The sequence below is a fragment of the Aedes aegypti genome, chromosome 2, assembly GCF_002204515.2.
Source record: "Aedes aegypti strain LVP_AGWG chromosome 2, AaegL5.0 Primary Assembly, whole genome shotgun sequence".
NCBI lineage: Eukaryota > Metazoa > Arthropoda > Insecta > Diptera > Culicidae > Aedes > Aedes aegypti.
This window is the reverse complement of record NC_035108.1, coordinates 200,621,543-200,641,442: the sequence shown is the minus strand read 5'-3', so window position 1 is coordinate 200,641,442 and position 19,900 is coordinate 200,621,543. Positions and strand designations below refer to the sequence as shown.

Sequence of the window (19,900 nt, the reverse complement as noted above, 5' to 3'; positions counted from 1 at the left end):
ATCCCAGCTGTTAGGGATTAGAGTCCATACAGCCCTACGGCAATCATTCACCATCACAGTTCATACTAACAACAACCCTTGGTTATTCAAGATCAAGCCGTCTCTTTTTCTCTCATAACTTCGTTTCATTCAGTGAATTCAATCACGTCCTTCTTACAACCAGTATTGCATTTCATTCTTATTGGATTCCTCTCAGTTGCCTATGCCAATATAAACTAGTGAATCCACACTCGGAATGGAGCAAAATCTGGAGACACCTCGCTCAACTCAGCAGTGTACGGTCTTTGGAGAACGAGATTAACTGTTTCTTGCTCTCTTTCGCTCTTTGCTTCGGTTTTTTTTTCTCTCAACGGTAGTGAGCGCAACTCCATGCTATCTCCACCCTACGCGCAGTCATCGCCGCAAAGCGAAACCGCTATTTTTTTTGTCCCGTGGTTATATCGATGTGCGAACACGTGTTAGTGTGGAATGTAGATTCAGCACGCTTGCATATTCGCGTGCTTCTTTTTTCTTTATAGCTACTATCGCGTTGACGCGTACTTACAGAACGCACTGCTTAGATAAGTGATTGTGTGGGCAGCTGCGTATGAATAAGCAATAATTTCTCTTGCATACAGAGTAGTGTGATTTTCGGTCACAAATACTCCTGTGCCACCTCTAATCTTGGTTGAATGATTAGTGATGGTCACTGCAACGCCATTTTGTACGCCAGTACGAAAGAAAGTACTGCATGAAACAAATCATCAACGAAAATGAAACATTCCAAATATGTATATACATTCTATTCTTTTCAAATCAATATGGTGCAACATACCTTGAATTGAAGATACCAGTCAAGCTCCATTCGCTCACTTACCAACAGAAATGATCAAAAAATTCACAGCATATAATCAAACAATAGCATTCAACACTCAACATTTTTTTCGATCATTTTCACATTACCACACTTTTTCTGCAATCACATATTCGAACCCCAAACATTCATTATCAATAATCACGTTTCTCCATATTTTTTTTCTACACAAGGCTTCATTTTTTTTTCCACATGCGTAATTGGCATCACATATTCGTACCCCAAACACGTTTTATTTTTAATTTTTTTTTTCCACTTTTCACACAAAGCCTTATTTTTCACATTCATAATTGGCGTCACATTCGTGGGTGATGAAAACATTCCGTTCTTTGTTCAATTCCACAGTATTCTTTGAAATTTCATTTCGATTATTTTACCTGGAAACACAGATTATCAATATATTCAATAAATGATATTCTTTGCCTTGCTTTCACTCCGATATTTTTTTCTTTTACCCTCGTCGCCAACTTGTGGTACCGAGATCCGTGGCACACGCGTCTAACTCAAAGAATGAATAGCCGTGTTCGCTCGCTAGTTAGTCAGACCATCGATAGCATTAAGTTAACACTAATACACAAGTGGTACTTACCGAGTATCGTTATATATACCTATATCATGCGCTGTCCACCACAATGTATATTCTGCAATTTGAATTTAAGCTCATTTACGTATGTTTCATAGTTATATACCGGATCTATTTGATTTAAATTTATCTGATCGAATTGATTTACTGACTTTCCAAAAACTATTTCAAAGGGCGTATAATTGTGGTTTGTATTTGGTGTAGTGTTATAGCTAAAACAGTAATAGGTTAACCAGTTATTCCAATTATTTTTCAGATTGTTGACAAAGAACCGCAGATATTCATTGAGACATCTGTGATTCCTTTCCAACGCTCCTAAAGTTTGTGGATGGTAAGCTGTTGCTAAGGTATGATCAATATTTAGTAATTTGCAAACTGAATCGAAAACGCCTTTATATTCCGTGCCTTGGTCAGTTCTGATTGCCTTCATCGGTCCATATATTAAAATACATCCCTCTACTACAGCTCTGGCAATTGTATCGGCTGTTTTGTCAGGAATAGGAATAGCAATTATATATTTACTCAGATCGCATTGAATTGTAACTGCGTATCTGTTTCCTTTATCGCTAATAGTGAAAGGTCCAATGGTATCTATTGCAACTATGTCAAATACTTTAGTTGGAGTTGTTGTTTTCACCATGCTCTCTTGTACTCCCGAAAAATGTTTATTCTTTTTGCAACTTTTACATGATTTGACAAATTTAGTGACAATGTATTTCATATTTGGAAAATTATATAAATTTTTAAGTTTTTTGTATAAACGGTTAATTCCAACATGTCCTCCAATTAATGTATTATGGTGATGTTCTAAAATGGATTGAATTTCATTTTGATCGGTGACTATTTTGGGGGATTTAAAAATAATTATCGAAATTTCTTTAAGTATATGATTTCCTATAGCTTTAAAATCATCGATACTTATATAACTAAAAATGACATCGCGAGTCGAAATAGCTATGTTCTTATTTTCAATTTTATCTTGTTTTATGAATTGTAGGGTACCCTTTTCAATTAAATGGAATATATTTGGCAAGTCTTGCTTAGTGATGTTGAGGTCTAACGCTAGAGTTAGGCTCTTTTTATAATTTTTTTTCAAGAATATTAATTGCCATTGTTGGTTCGTTTCTATTTGAATGAAGCGAAAATTGTAATTTCCTAAGTTTATATATTTGTTCACTATTAATAGCTTCATACACATGGAGTTGATCAAGTTCCGGTAATCTGCTTTGCCTATCTTTATTGTTATCATTATTGGCGAGGCTGGGTTTGCGTAGCATTGACCTAGTCTGCACTTGTAAAATACTCATAGACTTTAATTCATTCGAAGTAATATTAATTCTAGATAAAGCGTCGGCCACGACGTTGCTTTTACCTGGGACAAACTCAATTTCAAAGTCAAAGTCTTCGAGATCTATTCTCATCCGAGTTAACTTTGAAGAAGGTTTCTTCATCCCGAAAAGGTAAATCAACGGACGATGATCGGTACGAACAATAAATTTCCTACCTAGTAAATATGGAGTATAATGCATGATAGCCCAATGGATGGCGGCTAATTCCTTCTCGATGATGTGTTTATTTGCTTCACCTTTTGTAAACGCGCGACTAGCGAAGCAAACAGGCAGATCATCGTTTCCAAATTTTTGCGATAAAACAGCGCCGCACGCAAAGTCGGATGCATCAGTTGTCAATATGAAGGTTTTATTAAAGTCAGGATATTGTAGTATCCTAGGTGAAATTAGCATATTCTTCAATTTTTCAAAAGATTGTTGACATTCTTCTGTCCAATCGAAAATAGCTTCTTTACGTAATAATTTGTTCAAGCAGTGGCAAATTGCTGCAAAACTCGGGATAAATCGTCTATAATAATTACACATAGCCACAAAACTTCTGACTTGGTCAGCGTTCTGTGGTGTAGGATAATTTTTTATAGCATCATATTTGGAACTGTCTGGTAAAATACCTTTGTCTGTAATGTTGTGACCTAGAAATGTCACTTCGGATTTGAAAAAAATACACTTCGAAGGATTGAGTTTGAGGTTTCTTTGCCTTAAACATTCAAAAACTTTTCTTAAATTTTTCAAGTGGTGTTCAACGGAACAGCCTACGACGATAACGTCGTCAATATATAAAAATGCACACTTGGGACTCAAGCCACTGAGTGCAATAGACATCATTCGTTGGAAGCTGTTTGGACTTATGTTAAGCCCAAACGGTAATCTTTTATACTGAAAATGACCACGTTCCTGCAGAGAGAACGCAGTGAATTCCCTAGAGTTTTTCTCGATCTCAATCTGGTGGAAACCTGACATTAGATCTAGAGTCGAAAAATACTTGGCCCTATCAAGTTGGTCGAGTATGTCATCGATCCTTGGATGAGGAAATTTATCAGCCAGCAGCTTTTTATTCAACTGCCGGAAGTCAACGACCAATCTCCATTTCTTTTCAGACGTAGTCGACTTCTTGGGTACAAGTAATAGCGGAGAGCTGTAATTTGATATGGAAGGTTCAATGATGTCGTTAGCAATTAAATCGTCAACTTGACGACAGATTTCTTCCCTATGACACTGTGCATTACGATAATTTTTTATGTACACCGGTGTTTTATCCGTTAAATTAATTTTTTGTCGGTAAAAATTATTATACGATAAAAGGTCATCTTTCAGGCTAAAGATGTCGTTATATTCATTGCATAATTGTCTTATGGAACTTACAGCAAACGTTGGTATATTTTCTAAGTTTAATTCAGCGCTCAGTTTCTCGAGTCTGTCCGCGTTAGGATTTTTATTAACATTAGCTATGAAGAAATCGTTAAACAATGAAAACTTAAATTGAGGCTTATTAATTTGTATAGGATAATCATTAGTATTTATAATTTTTACAAATGGTGCTTTACTATTTACAATTGCGTTAGCGCAGAAAACTCCTGGTGCTATCTCAGCTGCGTTTACTACGACGTCTTCGTTCGTACCTAGATTACTAATGACTCTAAAAACTTCTGATCGTGCTGGGATCCACGTGTATCCATTGAGATCATTATGAATAGGTATTTCAATTCTAATATTATTTACATACGCAGATAAAATCCACGTGTCATAATTAATTTCACATCTATATGCCGTTAAAAAATCTCTTCCCAGAATACCATCCGTTGGTATCGGGAAGTCATCATCAGTCAAGTGAAAGGTAGTATTGAAAGCTATATTTTGGATTAAGACTGAGCAGTTGACCGTTCCAATACTCTTTAGTTCTCCTGGTGTTATCCCACGTAATATACAACTTTTTCTTGGGTTCACCGAGGTCGATTGCTTTAGAAATTTTTGTTTTAGCAATGAAACATCTGCTCCAGAGTCTACTAAAAACGAACAGGGTTTATCGAAAGTGCTTATCGAAAGGTTGGCAAAGTTTGAAGTTGCTACATTAATTGAGAAAATTGATCCACCGTTCCTAAAAAAATTTCGTTTTGTGGTGGCGTAGCTGTCGTAGGTTGATGTACCTGAGGGGTCATATTCCAGTGCGGTTGGTTAGGGTTTTGCATGTACGGAGTGAAGTTATTATGCATGCTCGGTGTTGACGCGGCGGTTTGTGAGTCAGCGAAATAAATTCTGTTAACGCGCTGTCCCTGGTGTGGGTGACCACGGCTGTTTGGTCGTCCTCCACGATAATTATCGTTAGGGAAGAATTGCCTTTGGAAACGCGGTGCGGTATTGTTAAAGTTAAACCGCTGATTGTAAGACGGTGTTCCACGGGGGTAAAAATTGCTATTTCCCGCATCGCGTGGGGCGTATCTTCCATTACCTCTATGTTGATTTCTATTTTGATATCTTGTTTGGTTCGCGTTTACGCTGAAGATACGGTTAAGTTCATTGTTCTCGGAGTTATCGGGTAATTCATTAAATTTCTGAATGGCTTGCTCAATACTTGAGAATGAGCCAGCTTGGAGTACAATTTTCGCATTTTCAGTTGGAACAGTTTTTACCAGCGCCTCGATACCTGATTTTGTGGCTATTTTCTTTGCGGTCGCCTGTGGGATGCCCTCTTTGACATATGTTCTAGTCAACTGATTGCAAAGTGATTCAATTTGTTCGCAAAATTGTTGTTTTGGAGAACCCTTTTTAACACCTTTCAGTTTAGCGAGCACTTGGTCTGAAGTTACCTTGCTTTCACAGTGCTGGCTAATTAAGTCAACAATTTCCTCTATTGATTTTCCAGTAATATCGTTCGGCAATGCATCTCGCGCTTTTCCAGATATTCTCGTAGATATGAATAACTTTAACGTTGGGAGGTCGGCAGCTTGAGCTGTTTTTAAAAAATTTACACTGTCTTTGAAAGCAGACAGCTTCTCACAATCACCGTCGAATAGCAATAAGATTGACGAGTCGAATAGCAATAAGTTGCAAGTCTCGCGTCGAAAGGCATGATTTCGGAAATTGGATTTATAATTGGTTTCGGTTGAATTACTAGTTTGCTATGTGTTACTTGTTTAATATAGTCAATGGAAGTTCTTGCTTTTTTGATATAAATAAAAAATTGCTTATCAGGGATTTTATCTTGGTTTTCTATTAATTCGGTTTATATCTCATTAAACAACCAAAAAGCTTTTTCTAAATTTGTCTGTAATGTATCTACTGTTATACTTTTATTAATAGATTTCCTAAGATTCTGTTCTATTCGTGTTAACTGATCAAGATTGTTCACTAATTTATCGAAAGTCATCCCTTAGTTAACTAACTTTTTGTACTTATCTGTTTTTGAGACCTCTCGCGGTATGCGATTCGTATCCCACATATTGCTGCTCTCGATTGCTGCTGTTGCCCGTTGGTTGGTTGGTTCATCTGTTCCCGAAATTGCGTTTCGTCTCGTTTATTGCGCCTTGGTTCTCGTTCAATCACTGCTGCAATTACTTTTCGTCTCGTTCACACCTTGGTTCATGTTCGATTATTGACGAAATTATGCTTCGTCTCATTTTACTGTGTGTCGCACCTTGGTTCAAGCTCGTTTGTTGTCGAAATTAAATGTTTATCGCACCTTGGTTCCACGCTGATTTAAATTCACGGTCACACAAAATGTTTTACTGTTGTTTTTTTTTTGTTTTACACTTTATCGCTTCGCACATTGTTCAGTTGGATTTCGCGACGTATTGTGTTTTGCATGCCCTTCTTCTGGTATTTGTTGTACACTCGGAGTTCCGATAGCGGTTACGATAGCGCCGACGGCTATCCTCATTTCTATAGTAGCGAGATCAATCTGGTTCACGATATGATTATCCGCGTTAAACCATCCCATCGTGACAACTTTGCAATTCCACCAAGTCTTTTTGTTTTTGAACACTTAGAAATCTTCCTTCACTTTGATACTTTTAGGCTTGATTCACTGTGTCTTGGTTCTGTTCACACTGTCACGGTCTGCCATTTGGCATCTTCGGACTTCGGATAGTTGTAGTCATGTGACTTGACACTCTGAACTCAGAATCTTGAATGAAGTTTATTGAAATGAAAGTAAAAGGAGAAAGTTCTATGGGTATGCTGCACGAGCGAAGTGAGTGCGTTTGTAAAACATTGCATGACCATGTACCGCACATGTGGCAACAGTTACGAAGGTTTCAAAACAAGGAATTGAGGAGAGTTTAACTGCTGACTGGGAGGTCGCAGTTGTTTATGCATATTTTGGTACTGACTGTGAGGTCGTCGTAAATTTAGGAAAGCAATTAAAATAGGATATCTTTAATGAAAATGTTTACCATATGTGGGTCATGGGTACAGTACTGAATTATGAGAAATGTAGTAATGCTACTACAACTGCTTATAAAATATAAAACAATACGTTGGTGATAGCGACAGCCCTGGGGACATTCCTGGGTTCGATGGAAGCGTTGCGGCCGGCCAACAGTTAAAGTACTTTGGATTCAACTACAGCACGTTTGTGTTGGATCTGAAACACATGTACCTACTCAGGCGGGTAAGTTGTGGTTAGTTTCGGCAAAGCTGTTGGACATTTCTTCAATATCCATAATGCTGCCTTCTTATTGGACCTTCTTATTTCTCAGCATTTTAACATACCAGTGGATATGTGCCTTTTCCCATGTTGGCCCAAAAGCCTCCCTCTCCATGTTGTTGGAAGCTAAACCTACCGAAGATTGAATTTAAAATTGGTCAGAAGTCGAATGTTATAACAGCTATAGGTTTGACTTGGAGGGAAGCTGTTTACATTATTTTTAATTTAGAGTCTTATAAGGATTAGACATGTTTCTACCACTTAGCATTGTGAAAAAATATTAAGTTATGTCAAGCAGAACATATTTTTTTATGAAATAAAAACGGTTTAAAACATTGTAATGTGTAGTATTTCTTTTTCTTATGGGATGAAAACTACGATGCAAGATTAAATAAATCATAACAGGAATAGGTTTGCTTGTTGTAATCTTTTGGTGGGACTCTTATGCGAGTACTTTCAATATGGGACGCATATGATTTGGTATTTTTTTCGCATTTGGTCCATACAAAGATACAACTTTAAGTGTGATATCATGAAGTACACTAATAATAAACATGATTCATGACGAAAACTCAAAAGTGATGAAAATTCAAATGGGACTGTTTTGCGAGTATGGGCAGATCAGATCTTGATGATTTATGCAAATTAAAATGATTGCCATTGCAAATAAATCAAGACATCTTGGCGTGTCCCAAAAATAGCCCTTTTTTACCTGACCTGACCCAGTGACCCACCAGAACATCTCCGACCACAGGAACATTCCCGAGATCCCTTGGCCACTTTTAGGAACTAGATATGTGGGCCAGTATACTGACAAAAAGTAATTGAAATCCGTTAAGTATTCGCTGAGCGGTGAGGGTTTTAGTATTTTTGCTTTCACTCAGGCCTACACGGGTTAAAACCGTTAATGAAATAGTTCAAGCATGATTGGGAATGATTCAAGATATCAAGAACCTACAAGAAAATCAGTAAGATGCTATACTTGTAATCAACTTGGTCATTTTACTTGCTTAATTGATTATGATAGTGGTTTTCGGCTAACCAGCCGAGTCGAAGTTTAACCCTCTAATAACCAACCCCGCCTTTAGACGGGGTTCACTTTGGAATTTTGTATATATTTTCGTAGTTCGGAAATCGAAATGACTGTATTTTTGGCTTAAACCTTAGCTCATAACTCGCGTATAAGGAAAGTTTTTTTTGACTTTTAAAACTTTTTTGTATTATTTTTTAAATGTTTAAACGACGTGCAATACAAAAAATCATACCTTTTATATTTTTCTACAATTGACCTATCACAGAAGAAGAGCTTGGTGGTATAAAAATAATTTCAAACCTGTTTTTTCCATTAGCTACACGGAAAATAAAATATGCTGCAGACAAAAATGAAAACTTGAATATTTTCAAAAATATCGTAGAAACTTCAATTTTTATTATTGTCAAAAATCAATAACCAGAAGAGGCTTCAAGAAAAAACGAAAAAGGGCAGGGATGTTCAATAATAAAAATTATAAAAATCAAAAACCAAAATTCATAATTTCACATATAAAAATAAATCATTTTCCAAAACGTGGTTAGAACGATTTTAGATAACGAAAAATGATCGGAAATAAAAATTTGGGTATTAGAGGGTTAACAACTACCGAAAAACAAAACATTACATATAGTTTGCAATTGGATTAATTGGACAAATTGATGTGAAATTTGCGAAAAAGTTAAAAAATGAAAAAGGGCACAGGGCACACATCTTCTCGGTGAGAAACGAACTCACGACTCCTTCCTTTCATTTATTTGGCTTTACATCAATTATCTTGATGAAGGGGACGGACCTGGTGTAGTGGTTAGAACACTCGCCTCTAACGCCGAGGACCTGGGATCGAATCCCATCCCCGACATAGTCACTTATGACGTAAAAAGTTATAGTGACGACTTCCTTCGGAAGGGAAGTAAAGCCGTTGGTCCCGAGATGAACTAGCCCAGGGCTAAAAATCTCGTTAATAAAGTCAAACCAAACCAAACCAATTATCTTGATAAAGCCTCGCCAACAATAATTCGCCAATTCACTCGGTTCATGGCCGCTTCTCTCCATCCTCGACTGTGACCAAGGCTCTCCAGGTCCTGGTGCACCTGCTCAATCCACCTAGCTCGCTGCGCCCCACGCCTTCTTGTTCCGACCGGATGCGTAGCGAACACCATCTTTACAGGGTTGTTGTCCGGCATTCTTGCAACATGCCCTGCCCAGCGTATCCTTCCAGCTTTAGCTACCTTCACGATACTGGGTTCGCCGTAGAGTTGAGCGAGCTCGTGGTTCATCCTTCGCCGCCGCACGTTATTCTCCTGTACGTAGATCGTCCTTAGCACTCGGCGTTCGAAAACCCCAAGAGCTTGCAAGTCCTCCTCGAGCATAGTCCACGCCTCATGCCCATAGAGGACTACCGGTCTTATGAGCGTTTTGTACATCGTACATTTGGTGCGGGGGTGAATCTCTCTTGACCGCAGTTTCTTCTGGAGCCCATAGTAGGCATGACTTCCGCTGATGATGCGCCTTCGTATTTCCCGACTAACTCACGACTCCCTATTCTCTAGATAGGGCGCGTTACCCCTACGCCACGAGAGGACTCATGCACTGCATTCGATTTCAGCTCAATAATCAAGTGGTCCTCTTTCGGAAGAATTAGATACTCATCCAAACACAACGCTTTCTATTTATATCCAATGCCTAACTCGATCCAATGCCTAACTAACAATGCGCATTATTTATGAAATACCACACACTGCTCGCCAACGATATATACAGGTCCGTATAAAATTCATAGTTTTGCTTAATGGTAGGTACGTTGTGACTGAAATAGATGAGTTCCAAATTGCAAATATCCCATTTAACTCGATGGAAATGGATGAGTGATATCGATGAGGACATCGATAGTATCAGGATGCCCGAGATATAGTAGGTGATAGTAGGCCTCGACTTACTACTAAGAAAAAGAGTGACATTAGACTGGCTCGTTATGTAATAAACGCTTAAGGGGGCAGGATCCGTCATTGATTTCGGAATTTTCAAAAGCAGTTTTTTTCGTTCAAAATCAAGAAAATTTACAGAAAAATGTGTTCACTGTATTCTGATCCCTACCGAAACACAGTGAACACATTTTCATCGAATAATGTTTAGTTTTGAACAGAAAAACTGCTTTTCAAGTTTCGATGATGACGATGATTACGATGACGGAGCGTTGATCGTTAAACCTGAAAGACGTCCCTCTATCATTTGCTACAACCGGTTTTACAGTTTTACCGTACGTGCCGAAAGAATGGCATCCGACCAACTTGCCCCAGTGCAGTGTCGTCCAATTGAGGATTTGTTCGGCTCCCTCAGTACCCTAGTGAACAAAAACAATTGGCGGGCCTAGAATACGAAGCAGTTAACGGCTGACCAAATCCCCTTCTTCAATAATCACTGACGTTGTTTTCAAGAATAAACATTATGTTTCAAATAAAAATAGTGAAAAATCTCATTTTTCATTGAACAACCGTTAGTATGAAAAATAGCCCTTAAAGCTAAAGAAATCCAAATTTTCCCGACAGTTTTGTCAAACTTTCAGGATGTGATTTATTTTTTGCTAGGATAAACGTAATTTATTTTTGTGCGTTTTTATACATTTTTTCGCGGTAGGGTGCCGGTACCAATGGTTGTAATGTACCAGTAGATTGGACTATGGAATAAAACGTACATTTTTTGATAAAAACGACATGTGCTATTTTTGGTGGATAGATCGCCTCTAGTTTAGTCGATTTGCCAAATTTCAGCTTTTTATTTCATCAAAAAGTCATATAAATAATTAAGTTTACGCAAAAAATTTGCTCCCTTGCACCAATAGTTGCCGTCGTGTTCCAGTAGTGGATCAACGGATGGAAGCAGTTTTTAAAATGGATGTATAAAAATGAAGAACAGTCCCAGAGATGTTCTTAATGCTTCATTCGAAAGATATTAGTTGCTGTTCGAAGGGAAAAATGTTAAACCTGTGTAAAAATTTGCCTTTTTGTTTAAAATTCCTTGTATAATTACCAAACGTCTACTACTGGAGCACTAGCGCAACTACTGGAACACGTGTACCAATAGTGGCTCAAGCGATTTTATGCTAAAAAAATAGTTTAATCACTCTTTTTATATTTTTCCCATATAGTAGAGATTGAAATCTTTCTGTTGACGCCAAAAGATCTCTGCTAAGGCTTTTCGTTATTTTGTTATGGTTTTTTATAGCTTAGGTAGTCCATTAATGGCACCGGCACCCTATCGTGGTAAAAAACACGCTCAAAAAAAAAAAAAAACAAAAAGACGTAAAACAAATGATCACTGTTTTTATGCAAATTAATTTTTTTATTATTTTTAATAAAAATGGTCTCGAAATATTTTTTTTTCTTTTGCTGCTTGCAGTGGAAAATTCTAGAAGCTCCAGCAAAACCTTTTCTATATTATATATAGAAATATATTTCTTATAGAATAGATATTTTTTATCAGATTCTTCAAAGCAAAGCTTCAGAAATCCTTGTAGAGGCTTCTTTAGCGATTCCTTCTAAAATACTATTGGGGACTCCTCCATACAAGGCTTTTTCAGAAAAAAAAAACCTCTTGAGATTTTCCGTATGCCTGGATGAATTTATCCAGAAAATTCTAGAGCATTCCAACGCTACTACCTCCAATGGTTTCCACAAAGTTTCCTCCGGAGAAAATTACTGGGGCTATTTTAGGAATATCTTCAGATATTTAAACTACTTCTTCAGATTTTTTCAAGTTGTTGCTGTAGGATGTCTTCTAAATATTCCTACAGAATCAAAAAAAAAAAAAAGACAAATTTATTCAAGAGCCAGAAAATCCTACAACAATTCCTCAAAATTTCACGACAATTTTTCCAGTTTTATCCAGGGCATTCATCAGGAATTAGTATATAATTTATTATAATCTGAGATTCCTTTTGATCCGAGCCTAAGGCTGAAAATCTCGTTAAAATATGTGTTTTGTATCTTTTTTGATTTCTTTAGAGACCTAATGCTTAAAGAAAGACTTTTTTCAGGCATGAGATCTCTATAGTTTCTGTTTTAAAGACGCTACCAGCCTTGCAAACTGAACAGGCCCTCATGCACCTTATCGCAGATAACCCTTACAAATATTGAGCATGAGCATTGATAACCTACAATTCGTAGTTGCCAAAATAAACGAAATTGCACAGTGAACCAACAGACTTGCCTTTGGCATACCTACCCGCCATCTTCAATGTACATTTTCGAGTAATGTCAATAACAACGGCGGCCACGTACATTCGATAATCGGAGAAGGGATCCATTGCTATTAGTCCGAGATCACCTCCGTATCTCCATAGTTTTCACAGGAAGGAGTTTTGTTAGTGAGGAGGTGTGAAATCAAGGTGTATTCAAAGGTTATTTTTTAGTAATTGCGAGAAATAAATAAAAGAATAGATACGTGTATCTCAAAGTTCTATAAATAGGAATAAGGACATATGTCGACGCATAAGCCTGATTCGTTGATGAAAAGTAGGGGAAGGGGTGGTAATATGAACACCTTAAGGAAATCATCTTGTTTCTGACAGAAAAACGAGAAATTTGTATAGTTCTATCGCACAACATCAAAAATAGGGATGTAATCTATAGCAGCGACATGGATTCAGACTAAAATAGCTTAATTCCCACATATTTTCATCGCTATCAAAAAGCGATTCAAATGTTCATTTAACCTGCACTATGTGGGTAAAATGAACAGCGGTTGGTGGTAAAACGAACACCATGCAAAAACGTGAGCAAAACAAATATTTCTGAAAATTTTCATTGTCCCACCGAAAATACATCCAATAATGATTGTAACCCATTCAAAAAGAAAACTAAAGATATCAGATTTGACATCACATCATAACGATATTCACCTCACTGAAAACCTCAACTCTTCTCAGCTAAAAGTTACGTCAATTCTAATTTTCAAACGTGGTTTTCTAAAATCTTAGTTTTCGTTGATATTTCCACTTCAATTGACATACGTATCAACTCGAACACTCAGATTTATGCTCTAAATCGTCCGTGCATGATAAAAATTAATCGCAATTTGTTTTTTCTCAGTAAAAGGCACGGTGTTCATTTTACCACCCCTGTTCATTTTACCACCACTTCCCCTAATTGCTTGGCCTATCTTGACGCATGGTAAATTCCTGCAAGGAATTTATCAAGTAAGCGTCTTTTTGATCGCAGTACGCAGTTGAAAGTAAATGCCAGTTCAAACAGGAGTCGCAGTAGAAAATTTTTGCAAGGAATCGGCTAGAAATTTCTTTAGCGATTCCTTCTCAAGCTAAAGGCTGGTTTGCTACTGACAAGAAAAGGAATCGCCTTCCTCGATACATGGAAAATTTCTTCCCAGAAATGGTCCAGCAAATCACATCACGCAGTTGCGAAGAAATGTTATTTCAAAGGGGGCTCTCTGTAGGAAATTTCTCGACCCATTCAGTCAAGGAATTTCTTTACTTTTCTTGAGCGAAATAGCATACTTAGCTGCAAGTAATCGATCAAGAATGCGCTTTTTTCTGATCGCAATACTCAGTTGAATAGAAATGTCAGTTCAAATGGAAGTCGCTGTAGAAAATTCCTGCAATAAATCGGCGAGAAATTTCTTTAGCGATTCCTTTTCAGTAGCAAATTAGGCTTAAGTATGCGTTTTCCTCAAGAAAAGTAAAGAAATTCCTTGATTGAATGGGTCAAGAAATTTACTACAGGAGCCCCCTTTGAAATGACACTTCTTCTCAACTGCGTACTGCGTTTAGAAAAATGTGGTTTAATGGACCATTTTTAGGAAGAAATTTTTCACGCATTGAGATATACGATTCCTTTTCTTGTCGGTAGCAAACTAGCCTTCAGATGCAAATCAGGCTTTATAGTGACGAACAATCCAGATTTTCTTTAACAATTACATAAATGTGTTGTGCTCTGCAAGAAAAATCAATGGAACATTTGTGTCCTTGAAGAACGAGAAAAATCAAGCCTACTTGAATTTCGCCGTTGCGTCTGAATTGCGCGTATGATGCAAATAGTGTGTTATCACAAGCATGAAACGAGCTCACCAGTTGTTTTTCCATTCTTGACTGAACAGTCACATTCTCGGCATCAACGCGTAAAAGCTAGGATTTAAAATCAATCCGCGCGAGAACGAACTCGACAGCTTGGGTCTTCGTATAGCAGTCTTACAAATATTGCAATAAAATATGCATGGATTTGATAATTTAATTTATTTCTAGTTTGTTGTAACTCTACGCCAGTGCATTCCCATCCGTTGGGTTTGTCCTCAATGGTTTCAAGTCATTCAAATAGATAGAATGCCGTTCAAAAAGTTCCACCAACGGCTCATCCGGTTTGTTGCATTCCTTATCAAACTTGGCTCCGATCGCCCAAAGCGACTCCAGATCGTACTGATCTCGAGCCGTTTCTGAGAATACGTGCAGCGCGATGTTTCCCAGGTCCAGTGCCATCCAGTCGCGACTGTTCTCTCCTTCAATCCTTGGGATTACGTCCGACTGGTTTCGCTTCATTTTGTACACCTTGCGAACGAATTCCGATATTCCTCTCATATGGCGAAAGCTCATGCCCGTCACGACACAGATGAAATCTACATATTTGAATTCTTTGGGCACGGAACACACGAATATGTTTTCGGCATTGTTGAGCCGCAGCACTGTGACCAAGTCATCTATTTCAAAGACACCTGCTTTCCCGCCTAAAATGAAGAAAGAGATCAGTCAATGTGCAGAATTATTATACCGAATTATATAACATACGTTGTAGATTGATCCCATTGAAAATACTTGGCAGAGGTTTGCCGGAATCCATATCTTCGACATCTCTTCTGGTTTCATCCTGGTGCTGTTGCCTCTGCAGTTGCCGTTCTTCCTCGACATCCAGAATCACCGATGCGTCGACATCGCGGAAAATTTGATACTTATTCGCAATCGATCCGGCTGAAGGAATGTGCTGTTCCTGTTTGTTCGTATGTTTCTTTGGATTGGCTGGATCTGGCGAACTGAATTCATCATGAAAAAGGCGTGCGATTCTTGTGCAGGATAGTCTACTACTTGTCGATAGCAATTTTTGCACGACTAGTGCCATTTTACTAGCGATTTGTGTGAAACGTAAATCTGAAGTTCTTTCTTTCTTCTTTCTTTCTTCTTCTCGCTTTGGCGCAGACCTATCGGTCCAATGAGAATATATACTAAGGTGTGGAAGAAGAAGCAATGGCTATGCATTAGTAAATATAAAAAACGTAAACAAAAATAACTACGTCACTAATTTACACGGCTTCTTATGGGAGCTCGCTCGCTTGTAGTTGTGAAACATTTTGCACCGTACACGGATGTCACGCACACTAAATGTCTTCTTCCCCACCTCGGTATATATTCTCATTGCTATCGGTCCATTTCAGCCAAGTCTTGTTTTGCATTTTGACATCATCGTATGTCATTTTTTTTTTAACGAAAAGGCGAATAAGCAAGTCAAATATATTTGATTTCAGTACCGGGAGTATGTTCTGACCAAACGTCAATTTAAGTTTATTTATTTATTGCAGCCTCCTGACACCGCCCATACAACCCCATTGAAAAATAACGAGCAAACATCTCTGGTTCCTAATGGGAAATGGTTCCCACTGACAGCTTAATGTTTGTAAACAAATAACCGTTTGAGGAATAATAATCGATGATGGCGAAATCTTTGTCTCCGAAAAATTTCTTTTCCCGCATAACAACAGTTATTCGAACAAACAAACGGTTGCAAACTATTGGATTGCAATACAGCAAGTCAATTTGGGTTGAAGTGATTAGCTAGAAACACATTTTAGTATTGGAGGAAAAATTCCCTAATATGATTAGGCCATTGTACGTTGTTGCTCTTGAGTTTGATGCTGACCACGAAAACATGGCTGCCTAGCACCGGGTTGATTTATTGGAATTCAGTTAACAAAACGGATTTAATATTCAAACACTAACTTTTATTTCTCTAATGAATTCAGCTATCTGGGTTATTTTATCAGTATTATTTTCAGCTAGAATAAGTGTAATGTCTGTAAATTGTGATAGTATTGGATATTTTTGTCTAACTGATTGAAATTTAGGGCAGTGGTGCAAAATATGTGTTAAGTTTTCTGTTACATTACATTGCTCACATTTATCTGATTCAATAAGTTTCCAACTATGTAATTTATCTTTTGTTGCTGTATGTCCTGATCTTAATCTAGATAATATTATAGTCAAGTCTGTGGGTAAGTTAGAATTGTAAAACCATGGCTTAGAAGTTACGTCTTGTAGAATTTGAAAATGTTGCTTACCTTTCTCTGTAGAAATAGTCTTGTATCTTTGATTCCAAATACAGTAGTTTTCTTTCTTAACGTTTAGTAAAAGGTCGCTTTTAGTTACTTTCAGATCGTCTATCTTATTCATATTCGTTCCTAGTTTTGCTGCCAAGTCTGCTCTTTCATTTCCTAGAAGTCCAACATGTCCTGGGATCCATTGTATTATTATTTCGCCGTTATATAGATTAACTTTATGGAAAATTTCGTTGATTAAATAATTCTCTGTGGGTTCAATATTCTTTAATAATTCGGTTGCGCTTTTCGAATCTGTTAATATCACTGGATATTTAATATTCTTCTCAAGGATATGTTCAATTGCCCTCAGTATCGCAGATAGTTCAGCATTCATTATGGTGAATTGCGTTTTAAGTCTACCGCTGTATGACGTTTTTTCATTACTATCATAAAAACCGTATCCAGTTCTGTCTTGTATTTTAGATCCATCAGTGTATATAAGATATTTATTTGTATATTGTGATCGAATTACTTCTAGTACCATTTGCTTTTGTACCTTGTTTGTAATATTCTTTTTTGTTAATGTTGCGATACGTGATATGGCTAGGGACGCGACTCGTAACTACGGTTTAAAATATAACTTTATTACTAAAAAGTATATCGAATTAAAAACGTGTATGCACGCGAGCCGCCGATCGCAATTGTAATAGATGATGATGGTGGCCAACAATGGAATGACGAATGCCGAAACTTCCCATGACATCTGTCACAAGCTGACGGCTGTCAGCGTAAGAGCCTTGGTGGTTGTTTCGGTGCGTCCGTTATTGGGATAGGGTTGTCCTCCCAACACCTCCCCCTGTTAATAAAGGCTGTACGGTTCGTACCTCACAGGCAGCCTTCGGATTCTTGAAGACTGTCGAGTAGGAATCGGTGGTTGCTGTGTGTTGCTTTGGGGAGTTCGTTGACGACGTTGAATCGGTTGCAGATCATCAAGTAGCGCAGCCGGCAGTGGTGTAGGCTGACTACTTTCATCTTCGGTGTCCGTTATGGTACTTCGAAGACCCCAACTGTCCAGGAGTATTGAGAGCGGAACTTGGGTGTTTGCTGGTGCACTGATGTTTCGCGCGCTGCCTTCAGACTCATAGCGCGACCGCATTTGATTGCAGTGGGATCGTATTAGATTCTGCTTCGATGATAGCCAAACATTGTACATGACGCTACCGATACGCTCGATCACTTTTCCAGGCTGCCAGGTCCACGTGTTTGCTGAGTAGACTTTAGCCCAGACGAGATCGTGAGGATGGTACTCGCGAGCTTTCGTTCCATGCTTCCGATTGAACTGCTTCTCTTGTTCATCTGTTGACTCATTGTACGGTGTTGGTGGCCGGAGCATTTCCAAAGATGTTCGTATCGGCCTTCCGTACATTAATTCACCAGGAGATTTTCCATCCGGAGCACTACGACAAGGAGTTGATCTGTAGCAAAGCAGAAAACTATCGATGGCTTCGTCGAGGGCTTCCCCCCCGGCGATGATTTTTTTGAGGGTCCTTTTAAATGTATCGACAAACCGCTCTGCAAGTCCATTGGACTGCGGGTGATATGGAGCGGTTTTGAGGTGGATGATTCCATTTGCTGCGCAGTATGCTTCGAACTTGTCGCTGGTTAGCTGAGTTCCGTTATCGGTAACTAACGTTTCCGGTTGTCCGTATCTTGCGAAGACTCCACGGAGAATCCGCAAGGTTGTTGCTGTAGTGATGTCTTTCGTTCGAACTACTTCTGGCCACTTTGTGAAAGAATCGACCAGAATCAAAAAGTAGCTCCCATCTAAAGGGCCGGCGAAATCCAAATGCAGACGCTGCCATGGCTTTGCTGGTTTGGGCCAGGACTCCAGGTTCGTTTTTCGATCCGTCTTGGCTACGCTTGCGCACTCGTTGCAGGAACGGACAAACTTGGACACGTCGTCGTCTATATTCGGCCAATAAACATACTGACGAGATACGGACCGCATACGTTCGACGCCAGGGTGCCCCTTGTGCAGTTGATCGAGCACTTTCTTGCGACAGACTGATGGGATGACACCATACATGAGGCATCCAGCAACAATGGAAAGACATTCACGACGTAAATAAAATTGCTCGATAGCTGAATCAGCTATATTCTTTTTATTCGATGGCCAACCTTCATTGACGTAACGTATGGTTCGAAGTAAGCAGTCGTCTCTTTTGGTTGCCCCTTGAATGACCTTGAACGAGAGTGGGAAAGCTTGCATCGATTCATTGATGGTGGCTCGAACGCTGTGTTCCAACTCTAAAGAGGCAATAACATATTCTTCTTCGGGCCGCACGTGGCTATTGATTAGTCTTGATAGAACGTCCGCGTGACCGAAGCTGTCGGTGGAGATATAGCAAATTTCGAAGTCGTAGAGAAGAAGCGTAAGGGCCCACCGCTGGAGCCTGTTGGCTGTGTAGGTGGGAATGCCCTTTTTCGAGCCGAAAATTTGTAATAACGGCTTGTGATCGGTTTCCAGGGTAAATTTTCTACCGAACAACATCCGGTGGAACCGAGTCACGGCGAAAACTAGTGCCAGGCCTTCTTTCTCTACTTGGCTGTAATTTGTTTCAGCAGCAGTCAAGCTACGGGACACATGGTAGATGGCTTTCACAGATCCGTCAGGGAATCTATGCGCAATGCGGGCTCCCAGCCCGACGGATGAAGCATCTGCTGAAACAATGATGTCCACTGATGGGTTGTAATGGGTGAGCAGTAATGGCGATTGAAGTAGCTCTCGGAAACGGTCGAATGACTTCTGGCAGGCGGGCGACCAATCGAATTTGGTGTCCACCTTCAAGAGCTCGTCCATCGGTTGTCGAAGAGTGCGCATCTCCTTAACATACTTCCCATAGTAATTAATTGCACCCAAATACGACCGAAGAGTGGGCACGTCATGTGGGGGCGGCATGTTGACTATTGCTGCCACCTTATCTGGATCAGGTTTGATGCCCTCTCCATCCAAAACTTGGCCCAGGTACTTCACTTGACGCATACTGAAGGTACATTTTTCAATGCGCACCGTGAAGCCAAATTCCTGTAAGCGAGCGAGAACTTTTTGGAGATTTTGTTGATGTTCTGC

At 38.9% G+C, this 19,900-nt stretch overlaps 1 protein-coding gene across 1 annotated transcript; it reads right to left on the bottom strand.

Annotated features, from left to right (window-relative positions):
- Window positions 1-14,681: 14,681 nt before the first annotated feature.
- Window positions 14,682-15,649, bottom strand: LOC5564600. Its single transcript, XM_001648896.2, has 2 exons — window positions 15,251-15,649; window positions 14,682-15,189 (listed from the first exon to the last, which is right to left on the bottom strand). The coding sequence occupies exons 1-2, from the start codon at window positions 15,576-15,578 to the stop codon at window positions 14,726-14,728; spliced, it is 792 nt and encodes a 263-aa protein (XP_001648946.1). The 5' UTR covers window positions 15,579-15,649; the 3' UTR covers window positions 14,682-14,725.
- Between the last annotated feature and the right edge of the window lie 4,251 nt (window positions 15,650-19,900).